This window comes from Rhinolophus ferrumequinum, chromosome 4, assembly GCF_004115265.2.
Source record: "Rhinolophus ferrumequinum isolate MPI-CBG mRhiFer1 chromosome 4, mRhiFer1_v1.p, whole genome shotgun sequence".
NCBI lineage: Eukaryota > Metazoa > Chordata > Mammalia > Chiroptera > Rhinolophidae > Rhinolophus > Rhinolophus ferrumequinum.
The window spans coordinates 98901566-98921928 of NC_046287.1; the positions used below are offsets into that span (position 1 = coordinate 98901566).

The 20363-nt window shown below is 42.7% G+C and overlaps 1 protein-coding gene across 4 annotated transcripts in view; it reads left to right on the top strand.

Annotated features, from left to right (window-relative positions):
- Nucleotides 1-20363, top strand: part of WASF3 (WASP family member 3) — a 128479-nt gene that overhangs the window by 61257 nt on the left and 46859 nt on the right. For all 4 annotated transcript variants that reach the window (XM_033104525.1, XM_033104528.1, XM_033104526.1 and 1 more), the window contains exon 3: nucleotides 19804-19946. In XM_033104525.1, the coding sequence (XP_032960416.1) occupies nucleotides 19814-19946 (133 nt within the window). In that variant the 5' untranslated portion in view covers nucleotides 19804-19813. The remainder of the gene's footprint in view (nucleotides 1-19803; nucleotides 19947-20363) is intronic.

Genomic DNA, 20363 nt, shown 5'->3' on the forward strand with positions numbered 1-20363 from the left:
CTCCATAAAAGACTTCACTGGTTAAAGGCTCCCTCCATAGGCTTGATTGATTAAACAGTTGGCCTTTGGTGACTAAATTCAATCTCCAGGGCCTCTCCCCTTCCCCAAGGTGGGGGGTAGGACTGACCGTTCCAACCCTCTAATCACATGACTGCTTCCACTGGCAACCAGCCACCATCCTTGGGGACCTTCCAAAAGTCACCTCATTAACATACTTAGGTGAGATCGAACAGGGATTATTGTGAATACCAAAATTACCGTTCTTATCACTATTCCAAGTTTGAAATAAGAAATTCCAAGGGTTTTAGGAGCTCTGTGTCAAAACGGGGATGAAGACCAAATATATATTTCTTATTATAAATCACAATATCATAGTAATGTAAATGGAATCATACCGTATACACTCTTTTTTTTTTTTTTTTTGGTCTGGCTTTCATTCAGCATGACTATCTTGAGATTCATCCATGTTGCTGCACGTATAACACTTCATTCCGTGGTATTGTTGAGTAGTACCGTTGGTTTATCCAATCACCTCTGGGTGGAATTTTGGGGTTGTTTTTGGCTTTTACAAGTGAAACTGTATGAACGGTCGTGTACATGTCTTTATGTGGGCATATGCTTTTATATCTTTTGAATAAATACCTAGGAGTGGAATCGCTGGATCGACTGGATAAGAAACTGCCAAACTGTTTCCCAAGGTGATTGAGTTATTTTACATTCTCTCCAGCAGGGTATGAGTTTCTCCACATCCTTACCAACACTTGGCATGGTCAGTCTTTTTACATTTAGCCATTCAAGTAGGTACGTAGTGCTACCTCATTGTATTTTTGGTTTGCATCTCCTTAGTGACTAACGACTGATGGTGTTGAGCTTCTTTCAGGTGCTTATTTGCCATCTGTTTTCCGTGAAGTGTCTGTTCAAATCCTTTGCTCATAAGTTTGTTTGTTTTTTTTGAGTTTTGAGGGTTTATATATTCTGCATATAAGACCTTTATTAGATACATGATTTGTACTTTTATCCATTTTATTAGCTTTTTTTCCCCTTTTACCCCAGAATGAAATTTTGGGGAGTGATGTAGGATTTTTTCTGTTTTTATTTTTGGCATTTTCTCCAACCTCCCCCCAAAAGAAGTTGTTACTTCCCGACATCCTCTTCACTTTTTTCCTACCTTTTCTTCCCCTTTATGTCAACTTTTTTGATTTATTTTCTCTTTGATTAGGGCCAGTTTCTCAGCTAGCTGTACCAGAGTTAATCCCTTTCAGGGTTGTTGCCACCTCTTTGAGCAGAAATGATCCCTAAATTAGTGAATGTGTTTGTTGTCTATGGGATGCTCAGTGCATTGTTTCTTGAGTCTGGAGTGCTGCCATTCCAGTTTTGATCAGTATTGACTTGGCGTCTCTAGGGCAACATCAAAGCAGCCTAGGCTTGGCCCGAAGTACCCCGAGGTCCTTGTCAGAAGACAGAGCAGGGGTCTAGAATCAATGGTGAAAACGCTGGAGACAGAACTTAACCAACATCCCCTTTTTAATTAAATGTTGTTCATTTCTAATTCAATTGCATTGTACTTACTGTGTAATTTCAACTTTTTGGAATTGGTTGCCTTTTTTAAAATAATTTTTTAACTTTTCAATTACAGTTATCATATAATATCATATTAGTTTCAGGTGTATAACATAGTGATTAGACATTTATACAATTTACGAAGTGATCACCTCCCATCTTATCATCGTGATAAATCTAGTACCCATCTGACACCATACAGTTATTACAATATTACTGACTCTATCCCTGTGCTGTATTTTATATCCCCATGACTATTTTGTAACTATCAATTTATATGCCTTAATCCCTTCACCTTTTCACCCATCCCCCAACACCCCTCCCATCTGGCAATTATTTGTTTATTTTGTGTTTTAGATTACACATATGTGAAATCATACAATATTTGTCTTTCTGTCTGACTTATTTCACTTAGCATAATATCCTCTAGGTCCATCCATGTTGTTGCAAATGGTAAGATTTCATTCTTTTTTATGGCCAGGTATTATTCCATTGTATATTTGTACCACATTTTCTTTACCTAATCATCTATTGATGAACACTTAGGTTGCTTCCATATCTTGGCTACTATATATGAAATGTCCTTCTTTTTCTCTTGTTACAGCCTTTGTTTTAAAGTCCATTTTGTCTGGCATGAGTATTGCTACCCCAGCTTTTTTTTTCACTTCCATTTTCATGAAATATCTTTTTCCATCCCTTTATTTTCAGTCTGTGTGTCTTTGATTTGAAGTGTGTCTCTTGTAGGCACCACATGTAAGGGTCTTGTTTTCTTATCCATTCAACAACCCTATGTTTTTTGGTTAATCTATTTACATGTAAAGTAATTATTTATAGGTATGTAATTATTGCCATTTTATTATTCAAATTTTTTATCTTTCCTCCTCCTCCTCCTCATCATCATCCTCCTCTTCCTCCTCTTCTTCAAGGATTCCCTTTAGCATTTCTTGTAATACTTGTTTGGTGGTGATGACCTCCTTTAGCTTTTCTTGTCTGGGAATCCCTTCCATTTCTTAACTCCTACACCGTGGTTGTGGGACCAGCCCGTTTCTCCTCCCAGCCTCTCCTGCCCGTCTCAGTGTGGCTTCTTCTGTATATCTTTAGTTTTAGGCGTTTTGTTCAGCTAGTCTTCAGGAGGTTTTTCAATGACCGTTGTACTGTAATTTAGTTGTAATTTTGATGTGGCCATGGGAGGAGGCTGAGCATAGCGTTTATCCACTCTGCCAACTTGACCGGAAGACTTGTTGACTTTTTCTGTTCACTAATTCACGGCCATTTTTAAACAACTTTTCTGATCCTATTGCCTTTTAGCTTTTGGAGATCATCTGTCATTTTTACTTCTCTAATATTATTGCAGATATTTTAAATATAGATCTTTTTGTCATTTGTAGGGGATTTGAAAATTAAGGAGAAGCCTAGACCACGTTCTGTTTATTCTCCTTATCTAGACTTGTTTCTTTAGTTCTGCTGTTTAAATTATATAGCTTTTGAAATGATTTTCTATAAATGCACTAACATCACACATATAGACACACACCCTAGTTCTTATAAATGTCTCATTTTAACTGAGAAATATGCTTAGCATTGCCAGGGCCTAAAAAGAACAGTAAATAACCTATAATCCCAAGTTGAAGGAAAAGGAGACAGTTCCTTTTCTCTTAGCCCAAAGATCATGTTAAACTGTAATTTTCCTTACCTTACTCATACACAACAGCATTTCTCTAAGTTTCTTTAGAGACTGGGTATATACTCATAGTCTTACACACACAACACACAACTTCCAGATAGACATCAAGTGGGATTTTAGTTACCAGGTGTCGTGCTGAATCATGGTCAGCAGAATGCTTCCCTGGCCTGGGAAGTAGGACAGGACATACACATCTGGAATTCTACAATGGTTAAGCAAAGGCCAGCTGTGACACAAAAGTCATGTATATCAAAAGTACAAACCAGAATAAGATGAGGGAGGCCAAAGCTTATGCACACAGCAACAAGGAGCATCAGGAGTTGAGGGGCCAGACAAAACCATCTCTTTAATAAAATAGTAAAATATCTTCTATAGACAGAACCTTGGGAATGTAGACATTTTACAGAGTCGACCACTCGTGGCAGATGGTGAAGTGCTTAGACAGTTCAATATAGGGAGTGTAGAGGGAATAGAAGCATGGTTTTGTAAGTCAAGGATTACTTGGATCCCGAGGCAGACAATTTGTGCTACCTTGGCTGCCTTTATATCCTGAGAAGACACCGAAATGAAGTAGCCTTGGCTTGTTGGTATAGTTACAAATGGGACTTGGAGAGGGGACATTTACAAATGGGAATGTGATGGGTAGAGCATGAGTGGAAGTCAGAGATTGAGATTCTAGTGTTTATTCATCCTTGGCAAGTCCCCATAATCTGGGAGGGTTGATATTTCTTTGTCTCACTCTGACTGTAAAATGCAGAAGTTAGTCTAGATCTCTCCAGTTCCATTTATCTAAAACAGTTTATTATTTTATTAAATAGTGGGTTTTATATGGGTGGTCAAAACAGGGAAGGACAAATAGTTCCTGGTAAAAACATCTCCGAAATTCCTGGACTAGTAAATGCATCAGAATAAACTTTTATGTGTAACAAAGGAATATAAAGTAGATGTAGGCTGAAATATAAAATCTACAGTCCCAAATGTGCTGAATATCTGGTTATGTGGCTATCAGGGCCATAAAGGGACTTGGAAATAAAATATGAATATATTTTAAAAATATTTTACATCTAATAGGAGCTCAGTAATTTATTTAAATTTAAAAAGTCCAAAGTAAAGAAGAACATAGCAGCATAAAAATCAATTTAAGTATAAGTAAATAGAAATAAATGATGGAAGGTTCTAGAATAGCAGCTTTTTTTTGAGCCTCCATCTTCCTCCCCCATAATACCAAGAGAGAAGGACAGAGAGAGAGAGAGAGACACCCAAGGATTGTTCTTTAGCAAGCTCCCACTTTGCTTGTTTGTATTCCCTCTCAGGATAGATTATTTTTCTTCACATGCACTGGTTTTGAGGTTTCCTCTCCCAGCAGGGAAATTACAAGACAGGAGCCAAGGGTGAAAAGCTTGGTGTAGAGAAATCTCAACCTCCATCTAATCTGCCTTTTCCGTTAGAACCAGATATTAGCTTCCACCCGCAGTGTCTTGAGGTGCCATCTTGTAGCCCACAAAAGATGAGTTGTCACTTATCTCTCAGTGTCCTCCAAAAATAGGTTAGGTACTTAACAGAGGTTTATTCCATAGACATAAATCTGTGCCCCCCCCACCCCCAGGATAGTTATTCTTTAGTCGTTGGGGCTGTTTAGCAAAGACCAGATGATTTTTTAAAAATAATGGAGTACTACTTCTTAGCCTTCAGTAGGAACCCTGTTCTTCCATCTCTGATGTTTATTGCGTACCTTCCATTGCCAGACCTGCTGCTCCTGTCTGCGACGACGCATCCACACTCCCAACGGGGTCTTTCTGGTTGTGTTTTAATTTCCCAGGTATGAGAAGTACCTTTAACGTAGTGCTCGTCACACTGGATTGTAACTTTATTTACATGTCTGTCTGCCTCAGGAAACCATTAATTCCTTGATGGAAAGGGATTTTGTTTTATTTTGTATTTCTACCAGCTGAAGCATAATAAAAAAGTGCGAAATGTTTGGAGAGCAGGTAAATTCAGTATGGTCGTTTCTGAAAGCCAGATGAATACCTAACTGAAAGGAAGCAAACCATATCAGAGCTGCAGGGAAACTGAGGGAGAGGAAACTGAGGCCCATCTTGACTACGAAACTTGCAAGGGTTGAGCAGTGTTAGTGAAGGACGGGGACTAGACTTAGGGCCCCAGCTCCTAATCCAGCCTTGTTTCACTCCACCTTTCTGTCTTTCATCATGCAAAGATGTATGGGCCATATTCTAAACAGCAAAATGTAAGCGTTGATCTCAATGACATGCTAGTGATTAAATTTTAGGCAGTCTTTTCCCCCCAGATGCATCACAGGTTTCATCTAAGGCTTAACTATAAGAGGGGATGAGGCAGTGTCCCTCTGGAAGGTAGTGTAACAGGTGGGAGTTGAGGAAGCCCAGGCTCTTCTTTGGCTGTGGGAACAGGGCATTGTTGGTGAGGAACTCCTGGGGAATGTCAGGAGGCAGGCGGGTGCCACAAGACTGGGTTAAGCAGACATGGCCCTTGCTCTGCAAGATCAAAAGGGCACAGTGGGCGGTCAGAGGAAGAGGCTCAGGCAATATTGTGTCTCTCAGCTCTGTATGGGCATGGGGATAGGACCACTTCTGCTTGGACCACTTGCATTCTCGCTACAAAACTGGTACATACAAATCAACGTGATTAAAACGCCAACCATCTGCAGTCGGCACACATTTAGTTTGGTGTATGTAATATAGTGTCGTGTGATTTAGTTCTGCCACGCACTGCACTCTAATTGCCCAGCATACAGCAATCAGAGCAAAGGTTGCCAGCACATCAAGAAGAGAAAAGACAGAATCGTTAACCCTGTCAGGTTCTGCAAACTGTGCATGTTCTCAAAACTCTGGATACTCTTTATGGCTGCAGAGTAAAGAAAGAAATCCATCACGATGCCTATTCAGTCATTTTTGTACACTCCACTAGCTCTATCAATAATACAGTTTTAAACTATGTAATAAGGACTTGTTGTAGTTAATATAAGTTTTTCTGCATCCCATCAACCCTTTTACAATCGCAGTATAAACTGGGAAACAATCACAGTTGTGGGTTTCAGTTTATACTGCCCATTGAAGTATATTCTATACGCTATTATTACCTGTACTAATATTAGTAGTAGTATTCTTTTCTTTCCAAATAGTTTGTTCACTTTGGGGTCTGCACACACAAATACTCAAATGTTCACTCATCAAGAATGTCAGTTTACTTTCTTTTCTCCTTTGTGACCACTCTTAGCAGTTCAGAGTCTTAACAAGAAGCTGATCTGTTCATCTTGTTATGACTATGATGGCGGAGTTTCTCTTCCAATTAGGATGTAAAAATTGCAAGAGAACATTGCTTCCATCCGTAAAGAGAAGAAGACAGATCATCGAAAAGCAGTAACTTTTCTTGACTTCTAAAGAGGGACACGCCCTCCTGAAGAGGGACAGGATTCCAGCTGTTTTCTGTTCAGCAGGTGACCACCACAGGAGTAGGTAAAATGAGTTCTTAAGGGTGAATGTGAGTCAACACATCAGTTTAGAATAACCAGGAGCCCAGATACAAGGGGAGTTCACACTCACTCACAGTTGTTTTCTACAGGCCTCTGCTAGGTCCTCATAAGAAAGAGTCTACTTAGTCCAACCCTGGAGACTAGACAGAACCCCGTTTATTGGTACAGCCGCACAGGAGGTGATTGTACTGGGGGACATGCACGATACAACATCTGCTTCCCCAGATTCTTCTTCCTATGACACAGATGTTGCTGGGAAGGCAGCAAAGCCTCTAGGCCCCAGGACCCAGGCAGATATTTACTGCTTTTGGTGGAGGGCTGGGAGACCCTTCTCCCTGCCTTTAGTAGCCAACAAAGATCCTCTGCTTCTGGGTCAAAGCATGGTACAAGAGAAGGACAAGCTCTCAGGCCCACGATCTTTCACTGATACAAAACAGTTCTGCTTCTTCTGATGAGGGGCAGGACACTTTCTCGTGCCTGAGACAGGGACAATGACAAGGCAGGGTTTAGCTTCCATAGTGGGGAGAGGCACAGATGCTGAAGAAGCCTCACTCGGAGGTCCAGGTTCATAGGGCCTTCCTAAGATTCAGGCTGGACCAGAAGAACTGAGAACTTCCCCTGCCCTCACCGTGAGCCTTGCACATAGAAACAAAGCAACAGCAGTCCTCTGCTGGGAGACGAGTGTGGGGAAGGGTTACCTTTGTGACAGAAATATGAAGGAACTGCAGGCACGCTAAGAAACATCTAGCATTCCAGACCCCACACATGGCTAGGGGATTTTAATAGCCCATGCTAGGGGATTTTCATCACAACAACACATCTGTTCCACTGAGTAGGTTGACTCAATAGCTGGTAGGAATGGCATGCCAGAAGACGATTTCCTGGAGGAAATACTGTTTGCCTCAGTTGCTACTATTCTAGCCTTCAGCAAAAGTATTATGGCACAAGAAAACACAGAAGGAAAAACTCATTGTTAAGGAGATAAGGCAATCAACAGGAACAGACTCAGAGATAACCCAGACGTAGGACGTTTCAGACAGGGGCTTGAATGTAACTGTGATTAGTGTATTCAAGGATGTTGTGCAAAAGGCGGACAATGTGCGTGCACCCATGGAGAACATTAACAGATGGAAACTGCTAGAAACAAAACAGGTAAGTTGGGTTTGTTAGCAAACTGGACATAGCTGAGGAAAGAGTCAGCTAATTGAAGCTTAAGTCAACAACATAAAAAGAAACAAAGAGGCAGGGAGAGAGAAAAGGAATGTGTATAGGAAAAAATTACATTCCTCCTGTGTTTCCCCTCTACTCTCATTTTTTTACTGCACACATATCACTTCTGACAGCACGTGTGTGTGTTTTCTACACATCAAGTCTCTGTGACACCAGTTGGGTGTCCTATAATTCAGTTCAATTCTGACTCTCATTGGAGTTTGTACAGACCCCACAGATTAAGGGCTCAGTCCTCCAGTTGTAAGTCCCAGGTTGCCACCTGAACGGTATAAATCATGTTTCTCACAATCCCCTCCTTGGGCTTGGTCATTTACTAGGACAGTTCACAGAACGAACTCAGAGAAACATTTGCTTATGTTTACCAGTTTATTATATAATAAAGGATGTCATAAAGGATATACAGATGAACAGCCGGATGAAATACATAGGATGAGGTCTGGAAGGGCCCTTAGTACAGGAGCTTCTGTCCCTGTGGTTTGGGGAATGCCAGCTTCCCTGTATGTGTTCATCAACCTGGAAGCTTTCCAAATCCCATACTTTGGGGATTTCTGTGGAGGCCTCATCATAAAGGCATGATTGATCATTAACTCAGTTTCCAGCCTTTCTGCCCTCTCCAGGCAGTAGTGGGTAGGGCTGAAAATTCCAAGGTTCTAATCATGGTTTAGTCTTTCTGGTGCCTAGCCCCAATTTAGGAGCCCACCAAAAATCATTTCATTAGACCAAATGACATTCCTATCACCCAGGAATTTCTAAAGAATTTAGGAGCTTGGTGTTAGGAACTGGGGTCAGAGATCAAATATTAGAACAAAAGATGCTCCTGGTGCTCTTATCACTTAGGAAATTACAAGGGTTTTAAGAACTCTGTACAAAGAAATGGGCAGATGTATGTATTTCTATTATTTCACAAACAGAAAAAGGAAGGAAGGGAAGGCAGAACAGAATATCTAATAGCTTTGGAACAATATCAGTAGTCTAATATATATGTCATTGGAAACCCAAAAAGAAAAGAGCAAGTACTGTCCAGAAGAAATACTTGAAGAAACATTGCTGAGAATCATCCAAAATAATGGAAGGAAAAAACAATTAATGAAATATGAACAGATCCAAGAATCTTGAACTCCAAGCAGGATTTAAAAAATGGGAATCCTGCTGCCCCCAATTCTAGAAACACTAGAACCAAGTTGCTGAAATACTAAAGATAAAGAGGAAAAGTCTTAAAGGCAGCCATAGCAAAGAGAAACATTACAAGCAGAGGAACAAAGATAAGAAAAACAGTGAAATAACATCTTTAAAGTACCAAAAGACCAAAAAAAAAAAAAAAAAAAAAAGACAAAATCCTGTCAATCCAGAATTCTATACCCAGCAAAAATATCTTTTAAAAATAAAGGCTTTTTCAGACAAACAGAAGCTGAGGGAATTTATTGCTAGGATATCTGCAGTATAAGAAATGTTAAAGGAAGTTCTTTAGGCAGGAGTACTGATAGCAATTTGGCATATACACGAAGAAATAAAGAGACCCTAATATGGTAAAAATGAGGGTAAATATAAATGTCGTATTTTCCCTCATTTTTAATTGCTTTAAACAATAGTTGTCCAAAGTAAAAGCAATAACAATGCATTGTGGGGTTTATAACACAAGAAGTAAAATATATGACACCATAGGACAAAGCATGGGAGGGAGAAAACATATACTGTTCTAAAGTTAGTGTTTGCACACTATGCTTGAAGTACTTTAGTAGTTTTTGAAAGTAGACTGTGATGTGGTTAAATGTATATATAGGTACATATATGTATATGTACATATATATGTATGTGTATATTTATATATAAATATATAAATATATATGCATATGACCTGGGCAACCACTGGAAAAAAGTTTAAACAAAAAGTAAATAAAATCTAGTTATGAAGATTATATAATAACATAAAAGTAATCAAAAGAAGGCAGAAAAAGAGGCAAAAAGGAACAAAGAACAGATGAGACAAATAGAACATCACTAGTAAGATGAAAGGTTTATTTATTTCTTTTTTAAGGAGGGCGCAGCTCACAGTTTCCACTGCTGGGATCGAACTAGCAACCTTGGTATTAGTAGCACCACACTTTAACCACCTGAGCTAACTGGCCACCTGTAAGATGACAGGTTTAGATTCTACCATATCAACAGTTACATTGAATGTTAATCATCTAAACACTAATTAAAAGTCAGAGATTGTCAGATTGGATTAAAAAAGCAAGACCCAACCATATACTGTCTCAAATAAACCTATTTTAAATATAAAGACACACAAAGGTTAAAGTTAAAAGGAAAAAAAGTTACACTATGTAAACACAGATCAAAAGAAGGAACGACTGAATTAATAGCAAAGTAGACTTTGGGACAGCAATTATTACCAACAGCAGATGGAACATCACGTAATGATAGGGTCATTTCACCAAGAAGATACAATCTTAAATGTGTGTATACTTTCAACAACAGACCTTCAAAATACATAAACTAAAACGGATAGAACTCAGGGGAGAAATTGACAAATCCACAGCCGGCGGCTTCAGCATTCCTCTCAATAACTCATAGAACAGCTATACAAAAAAGCAGTTCAGGGTACAATCACAGCCACATTGTCAGTCATTGCAGGTGAACATACATTCTTTTGAACCGCATGTGGAACATTCACCAAGACAAACCATTTTCTGGGCCATAAAACAAATTTCAACAAATTTTTCAAAAAAAATTAAAATCAGATGGAGCATGTCCTCTGAACATACTGAAATTAAACTGGAAATCAGGAAGAGATCTGGAAAAATCCATCAGTTATTTGGATTGCTAAAATGATTGCTCATCTCAGAGATATCTTCTAGATGATTCATTATGGACAGGCATAAATATGGAAAGGGACATTCGGAGAACAACATCCTATTTTCAACGTTCGTTGAATTCTATAACTTTTTTAGAAAAAAATTCCAATTAATCATGCTACAGGAAAACTTAAGAGTTTCAGTATATGGAATTAAAAAGAGAGAGATTAAATAAATTATTGGAAGATAGGAAAGTTGCCTTAAAGTAGAAAGCACATAGATATGATTTTGAAATTCTTTAATCATTTGACTTTAATTTGAAGACTACTGCTTGGAGAAGTTAAATGCCAGTGTTTAGGCATTTAGTTGCATAATAAATAAAATTCCAGGAAAAATTCAGGTTTAGTTTATTTGTACAATAAATAAAATTAGAGGGAATATATTAAGTATCCCGTTTTTGTAATGAATGTGATATTAATATTTAAAGTAATAATATCATTAAATATCTTTAGATTTTTTTTGCCCAGCACACATTTTCATGTGACCGTCTCAGAAACCTGTAAAGAAGGCAGGGAAGGTGTCATTAGTATCATGGGGTTAATTTGATAAGGTGGTACATAAGTCAGAATTGAGTGTACGTTTTTGCTCTTTTTTCTGTAATATCCACTTTATGTCATTCTCCACTGGTCACCTGTTGTCCTTTATCAGTTTTTCACTGCACCTAATCAACAGTTGATATGTGTCACTGTTCATCATTCAAGATACATTTGAGGACTACGTTGGGGAGGGTCACGGGGACAGTGAAACATGACGTGTGACAGTAATGAAGGGAGAATCAGAGCAGAGGCTCGGGATTCTTAAGAGATTCCTCACAAGCGCCATTATGAGGTGAAAATAGCTCCTCTAGTTGCTGTGAACGCGTACAGGTGCCGGATAAAGTATAACAAGTGTGTGCATTTATATCTTTTTAAAAACACCACCGAGCTAAGAAGAAGGAATTGGTACCCCCTCCATGGGTGTTAGAAGCTAAGGGAGCTGAGAGGGGCTGGCTTCTGAACCGGGCACAGGAGGCTCCGTTTTCCTGCTGCTGTGACATGGGAATGTGCCTTGCGCCAGCCTGAGGCGGGAGCTGGAACTGAGTCCTCAGAGTGAATGCTGCCATTTTCAGAGGGCTGGTAGGTCCTTAAAAGTGAAACAGAAAACCCTGCGAAATGATAGCTTGTCATCTGCCTGGGGCTCCAGGTGTAATGAAGAAAACCAAACTCTTCAGTGAGAAATTGGAACCCCAATCCTGTGCCAGGGTCTCAGTAGAAGCAAACCCAGAATTGCTCTATGTGTGATAGCAGTATTAAAAGCGGTATCATTCGTATCTTTAGATTTTTTTTTTTTTTTTTGCCCAGCATACATTTTCATGCAACGGTGCAGAGAACCAACCCCGCTGTAAGAAATACTAAGTTTCCAGGACTATGTAGGACCCCCTGGGGAGTATCAGCGGGTGCAGCACACGCACGCACATGGGACACACAGCTAGCACACGGAGTGCTGCAGATCAGTAAGGGGGCCGATCCTTATCTGGAGCAGATGCTAAGACGGGATCGTACAGGCGTGGAGCCCAGTGGGCCAGCTGGTGTCCACGCACACCTCTCCCGGGCCCCTGGGTGGCCTCCTGCTGGTCACAGCGTCCTCTGAAAGCATGGCGACCCCTCTTCACTTTCTGCTCCCTGGCAGAATGAGTCCAGAGAACCGTCCAGAGCCGAACTTGCAGATCAGTGGGACCTTGGCTGTGCCCCTGGCAGGGGTCCCCTTTGGGACGAGGATGCCCAGCCCTGCAGAGCCTGGTGGGCATGGAGGGAAGCACAGGCCCCTCGGCGCTCTTGGCAGTGATAGTGGCACTGTTTCTGCATCCACCACTTGGCTCCTAACCCAGATGTCCTCCTTGGGGATAGTGCCATACAGAGGTCTCTAACTTCATAAGCAGACTGGATCACGGAGTGTGGCACCTGTCCTTTCATTCTCTCGAGCAGGTGCTTCAGTGTCCCTTGAGAACGCCGTTTATCTCTTGGTGGCATGGTATGTGACCCCCTGCGGTGATGGGCCCACTTCTGAACCCCCCACTGTGTAATGGGCCCCTGGTCAGGTGCAGTGACGTATGGGATCCCGTCAGCCAGTTCTGGGGGGACCGGTGCTGTAGGCGGGCGAATCTTCCTCTGTGTCCAGTGCCGTTTCCATGGTGGGATACTTAGCAGTGTTATTAGCATATGATCCAAAAGTCTTTACACTATGCCCACTTGCAAGTTTCCACTCACATGTCACTTCCCAGCCCTCCTTGTCACTGATACTCCAGTTCCTTCCCGTCAGTCTCCTGTCCACACCACCAGGCTGTTGACGGCTGCCCAGGTATCTTCAGCTCCGGCTGCTTCTCTGTCTGCACAAAGGGGGGTGAACGGGTGGACTGCTCACAGCTCCACCCATGGGGCAGACTTTCCTCTGCGTTGTCGTCGAGGGCCACCCCTGAATGCTGCTGTAACAAGCTCTGGGCCGTATGTCAAGCTGACCTGTCTGTAAACCACGCTCAGCTGGATGTATGAGGCAGCTTGTCACTGGCGGTACGAGGCATGGAGGGCACAGCAGCACGGTGGGTGACTCGGAAGTCTGAGCTTCCTGCTCGTGCCACTCGCTGCTCCTTCCATGCTGGTTCCATCTGGGATGGACCGTTCCATCTCAGGGTGGATGCTGCCTGTCAATAACTTGGCTGACAACTCCACTCATTATGGGGAGCCTTGGATGCCTGGTCCCTTGTGTTCCCTGGTCTCTACCAAGAGCTTTTTCAAAGGGCGTCACGTTCTCTGCTGCGATGGCATGGCCTTGCTCAGAATCCCCGGGGCATGCATTTGATTCTCCCCATGGAGCTTGCCATGGGCCCATCTTGCACCTTTTCCCAGCACTGCCACCTCTGCACCATGCAGGGTCCACAGCCAAAGCAGCCAGGCTACTTGCCCCACCGCCTGGCTCCACTGCAGTCCTTCCTTGCTCCAGACCTCTCAAAGCTGGCAGCTGCCGTGTCTCCCAGTGTGTGGGTCAGAGCACTTCCCAGTTGTGTTTCCAGGACTCCACCTAACAGGCACTCTGCTTCCTTCTTCATGGTGAGGAATGCAAAATGTGGCTTTTACTTAGGGGCTATCCCAGCATGCCTCTGACCCCTGGGCCCCTAGAAGCTTCACTGTCGTCGCCATACCCTGCGTCTTCCCAGGGTTTATCTCCCCCAGGAGGAGCACGTGTCTTACCCAGGACTCCCGTGTGTTAGCTGCCCACCACTTGTTCCTTCTGTGCAGGCAGTATGATGTCAGCCTCTTGCCTCCCTCATCAGGGACGGCACTAGTTATCAACGTGGTTTCCAGGAAGAGATGGGTGCCGCTGATGCTGACTTGTGGGGGAGAGGCTCCTGCAGCGTCCTCCGGCTCATTGGTGTGCTGACCACTCCGGAGGGGCCTGGCGGGGCGGTGGGGAGGTGCCTGGGTCAACATCACCATGTGCATCCACCAGAAGCCCCACGATCCCAGGTTTTCTCTACCTGCCACAGCCCCGACCTGCATAACGGGCCTGTCTGACTGACCATTCACACGTGTTGAGTGCTCTGTCTCATACTTGGGTCTTCAGCCTGCAGTTGCTTGCAGGTCATGATGAGACCACTTTATGCCCACCAGGAAGGCTCTCAGCTTCTCACACTTAACTACTGACTGCTTGTTAACAGCTTCCGGTATCTCATTATCCTTATGCAGGCATCAGTACAACCTGGCAGTAACGAGCCGACTCTGCTGTTTCTGTAGGTGCTTTTCCTTCTGTGTCTTCCACGTGTGTGCATTATTAAGCCTGTCACGGCGTTTCCCTCCACCAGGGCAGTTTCCAGGTCATTTACCAGTGAAATCTTTCGCAGTTGAACCACGACCTTGAGCCAGGACTGTCCGGGCCCCACCTACCAGTGACGATGGCATCCTGGTCACCTGCAGAGTGTGTAGAGCAAGTCCCGAATGCCATCTCACTACTTGTTTTCTCAGACTACTCGGTGCCACTTGTGTTAATCTGGGTCCTTTGAGAAACAGACACCAAAATGGGAACACACCTGCAAGGATTTGATTAGGGGAAGTGCCGTGTGAAAGGAAATAGAGAGGAAGCTAGAAAAGGCTGGAAGAGACATCCATCCACAATGTGAGTCTGACACTTAGTGCAAGGGAGAGGGGAGAAGGTTCCCTCTTAGTTGGCTGTTCAGTCTTAGGGTTAAGCCGTTGGGGAGTCCTTGACTTTCTCTCGTCTTTGCCAGAGCGTCTCAGTTATTTCATTCTAATTTCTTGCTGCTGACTAACTTGGTTAATGTCCACTTCATGTGACAGAAGAGTTCCCATCTCTGCTGTTCAGGAGAGCAACGACTAATCTGGATATCTGGATATTGTGGTCGCACTTCCAGATTCCTAGGGAAGGACTGGCCTGGTTCCAGCAGTGTGTGGAATTTACCGTGTTTCCCTGAAAATAAGACCTACCTGGACAATCAACTCAAATGTGTCTTTTGGAGCAAAAATTAATATAAGACCCGGTCTTATTTTACTATAAGACCTGGTCTAATATAATATAATATATAATATAATATAATGTAATATAATATAATACCGGGTCTTATACTAATTTTTGCTCCATTAGAGCAAAAAAGACACATTAGAGCTGATTGTCCCGCTTATTTTTGGGGAAACACGGTAGTTCATGGTTGTCTCTCTCTAAATTGAAACATTTCCCAGAAAAGTTGGGCAAACCACAGGTTTAACAGTAGTACCTTATGTAACCTCTAATAATCCTTAAACATTTGATTAGCAATTCTTTGATTTTTTTTTTTTTTTAAGCATACGGAATGACTGAAGAATGATTCAGATGGGTCACAGTTGTCCCAGTGAGGGATCCAAAGGCATACTTAAAGCAGTTCATCAGTGACTAATTGGGTTAGTTCACTGCATGTTTGTTTTTGTAATGGTACAGCATTTTCAAGAGTAATGACCTGCCCAGCATTTTCTCCTTTACCTCTTCCTTTCTGTTCAGTTTATTCAAACGCAGATTAGCGTCACATAAAAGAAAGGCTGTCTGGGGAAAAAGTACATCTGTTAGAGTACTTCACTCTGAATGGGAAAGCCATAAAAGTCATTGCTAGGTGATTAGAACTTTAAAAAGGAGCTATGAAACTCTTTGTAAAACTGTAAAGACAGTAGCCTGTCTTCTCTCTGTTGTGTTTTGTATGTAGACAAGTGTGGGAGTTCCAAATAAAGATGTCACGACAGTGAGCAGTGTAGTCATCGCTGAAACACTGCAACAACAGGCCGAGTGCCGAGGTGAAGGCCGAATGAAATACGGACATAGGCCACGTCCGGGAGCATCAGATGGCAGAGGGAGCGAGGGGGGACTAGGGCCTGAAGGAACAGGTGAGGCGTGGTAAGCAGGTTAGGGTAGGCTGGCTTGACTCATTTCAGCAGGTGCGCTGTTCCTAGTTGTCAGTACCTGGCTGTGGGAGGCAGGGGGATGGTGGCCCTGCGTGTGAGAGCTCTGACCGAGGTCAGGTGTAGGTTTGCATGTGAAAGGCATGCTCCTGGGTGACTTGTTCACTAGCTCACGGAATTGGCTACTCCTGGCAGGGGCAGTCCTGCAGGGTCAGTAAGGCCCGGAAAGTCAAAGCATCAGAATTCGGAAAGTAAGACAGGGTTCATACACCCGTGCGGAGTTCAGCTTTCTCTCTCGTGTTCCAATGCCATCGCAAGTCTCCACGTGAGCACTTTAAGCAAGGGTGCCAGGTGTGCATGGAACCTCCCAGTGCCTCGCATGTTATTCAGTGGTTCACTGGGGCACGGGAAGGGGATGTCTTAAATAGACAGGTGAGGGCCTTTGGGCAGGGGAGCAGGTGGGTGTCAGAGCAGGGTGTGGGCACTTCTACCTGAGAACAGCAGGAAAGTTCTGTGAGCGTTTTCAAGATTCCCCGTGTGGGAAACAGCCTATTCTAGCCCCAGATGTGCCTTAATGACGCCATGTCTGATATTTGGGAAAGAGGGAAGGAAGTTATTTAACTAGCGACATGCTAGTGGGGCCTCTGTGTGATATGTGTATAATTAGGATTCTGTGCATTCGAGCAATTATAGGTTTGATATAGGGCTGGGGAGATGCTGTGCTGGCATGTTTCTGGGCAAGTCACAGGTTTAAAAATAAGGGGAAAGGGTGACATTTCATCCTGAATAAATACAAAATGAACATGGAGGGAGAAGAATATTATATACAGTCAGCATTCAGCTTCTAAATCTCATGTGTATCCCAAACCTTTGCAAAGCCCTCTTTTGAGAAATTACTTAGAAGCTAATTCATGCTTGAGCCAGTCTCACAAACCAGCGTTACAAGCTGACTGCTGATGAATTCAGAGCCTTGTGATCAGTCCGCTTCATTAGCTTCTTGTGCCATCTTTAGATGCCCCACCCCCATACTGCTCTGTGCTGCTTTATGGACATCATGGTTTTGTGGCTTAATTTCCTTCTAGTCCTCATGGAGTGAGTTCCTGCTGATCAGGTCTCAGTATTTTTCTTTCCCACACTTTATGCTTTAAGCTAATTAATGGCTTTTCTTTTTTGTGTGAGGCATCCTGGTTTGTTGTATTGTGATTAGTTACCACCCTATTATTCTAATTGATTCTCCCCGAAAGAAGTGACAGCTCACAGTAAGTCTTGCACTTCCACCTAGAGACTTGCGTATCTAGAATTTCCATGTTGTACCGCTCCTCCCTTGGTGTGCACCTCTTCTTTTCCGTAATTTTAATGTAAATATTGTTAGATATTTTCCATGTTCAGCTTTATCCTCAACCAAGTGAACCATTCCTTTTCTATTGTTACAGTCAGAAAAATTAACATTATAACAATATATAAGATATATTAAAATTAATATCAGTCACAATTTTTGAGTGTTACTTTATGCCAGGCACTGTTTAAGTGATTATGGATGTGATAACTGATTAACTCCTCACTCTGTGAGGTAGGTACTGTTATTATCCCCATTTCACAGGGAGGAAGCGAAGGCACAGAGAGGTGAAATGATGTGCCCTCAGCAATGGATGAAGGAGGATTTGAATCTGAAAATATGGTCAATATGTTCAGCCCCCACCTTAATGGACATGAGGCAGAAATAGTTAATGAAAATAAGGATAATTGAACAGAGCTTTACAGCTGTCACCCACTTTTGCCCTTCTCTGCTTCCTTCTCCACACTGCCTCTGCCACAGGGCCCGTTGTGTTAGCCCTTAGTCAGCCTTCAGATTTCAGTCCGTCACGTCCACTGCGGGGCCGCCCCCCAGCACACACGTGGCTTCAGAACCCCACACCCATTAACCTGTGTGGCTGGGTCAGGGCCTCCCTTCCCCACTAGAATAAAGCTCCACTGGGCCCTCATCACCTCGCATGCTGCCGGCTATGTGGCAGGTGCTCAGAAAGTGCTTCTTGGATGCATGAACAAAAGTTACAAAGGAAGGAGGAAGACAAGCCACGATTTATCATATGCTGACCACATCCTAGCTCTTTCAGGTACAGGTATACCTCAGGTACAGGCTACAGTGATTGTACCAGGGAGGAGTTGGTTTTTCTTCATGTTACAGACAGCCCAGCTACAGCAGCTTAGACACATACAATACGATTTGTCTCACACAACAAGAACTCCAGGTTGGCATTTCAGGGCTGGTTTGACTGCTAACAGATGTCACCAAGATCTAGGCTTTTTTGGGTTTCTGCTCCCGCAAGTTGAGCAATATGACAGTCTTGTCAAAATGACAGTCACTGGATTTCCAACTGTGGTATGAGCAGTAGATTGTTGTATTTAAGTAGTAGGTTTGAAGTTTTGTACCTCCTTAAACAAAAAGTTTTATTTCATTTACAATGTACTCTTTGAGGAAAGAAGTGAAATGAATTCCCAGGATAATGGGGAAGATTTTCCTGAAGTGTCTGGTGATCCTTCACTGTTTTCATTTAAGTCTAAGGTATTAAAGCTGATAGGAAACTGTTGGGAGAGATTATTGACAGGTGTTACTGTAAGGTGACCTGGTTGGCAGTTTCAGCAGGTGGATGCCCTGCCTTAATGTCGGTGTTTATAGATCTTGTCTCTTCAAACATTTTCCAGAGAAGAATGTTCTGGTCTATTTGGGTGGGGAGTAAAAACCAGGCCACCAGTGTTCTGGGAGCCAAGTGGAGAAGGGTGCTGGGCGTAGCGGTGGGGAGCAGATCTGTCTTACCATTCAGAGTCGACTTAGATTTAATACTCCTGCTTTCGGCACATTTCCTACCCCAACCTTCAGCTACGCCTAGTGCCTCAAGTCCAGATCTTCAAATTTACTTTTTCCGGGAGTAAAATGTGCAGGGTGAGGTGGAGGAGGGGCAGCCCGGGAAGGGAGAAAGGATCCACAGATGGATTTTTAAAAGCCAGTCCTCCTGTTTTCATACCCCTCAGCCCCCGTTTCATAGGTACCTGGCAACTCCTGTTCCCGAGCTTTGTGGAGGAGGGTGGGCGAGGTTCTGTGGCACGGGTGGGCTTACTTCCTGCCTCCTTCCACTTCCTGTCGCCTAGGTATGGCTTCTTCTGTGTCGTGATGTGATTAAGCTCTGCCCACAGTTTTAGCGCCCTTGTGTCCTGCTCTTAGTGTTTCTGGGTTTATGCCTTTTCTGTCTTGCCATTTCAGTGAGAGGGAGGGAAGGTAAGAATGCATGTATTCATTCGCTCCTGCTTAACTGGAAACGTTGCATATATTATTTTTCTACAAACTAGGGTTGTACTGTACATCTGTCTTTAATCTCTATAAGATTCATTTAAGTAATTTAACATCTGTTGCATATTTAGCTGGTTCTCTCATGTAAAAATGATAGGATAATGAAAATTTCTCGGAAAGGGAATCAGTTTTCAAGGGAAGGAAGGCTCTAGATTTGTTAAAATGTGAAAAGAGCCTTTTTCAAAATATGTCCGTTTAATTTTCAGATTGTGAGCCATGCCTTTAGTGAAGAGGAACATCGAACCCCGGCACCTGTGCCGGGGCGCCCTGCCCGAAGGCATTACCAGTGAACTTGAATGTGTCACCAATAGTACCCTTGCTGCTATCATTCGCCAGCTAAGCAGTCTGAGTAAGTCCTCTCATTTCTAGGAACAACTTTCTTCTGATTACCAATGGCATTTTATTAGTTTTAATATTAGCGCATTGATTTCACTTCAGTAGTTATGTGATTGTCCAAAGACAAAACTGCAACTTTGAGGGGAAAAACCGCCTTTCCCCCTCCTGCGTGTCCCAATATGAATGAACTGGCACCCTCTCTGGTCTTGTGACACCAACTTTATGTGATGAAAACGTAGTTAGAATTGACCAATTCGCACATTATTAGATGAGACCAAATGTGTGCATTTACAGTGTCACACAAATCTTAAATGTGGATAAAATAATTAGTTTTTTTAAAAAACTAGTGAACTATTTTGTTAAACTTGGACAGGACTTTTATTTAAAACATAATTATAGTGAATGTCAACTGTAATTGAAAAATAAAACA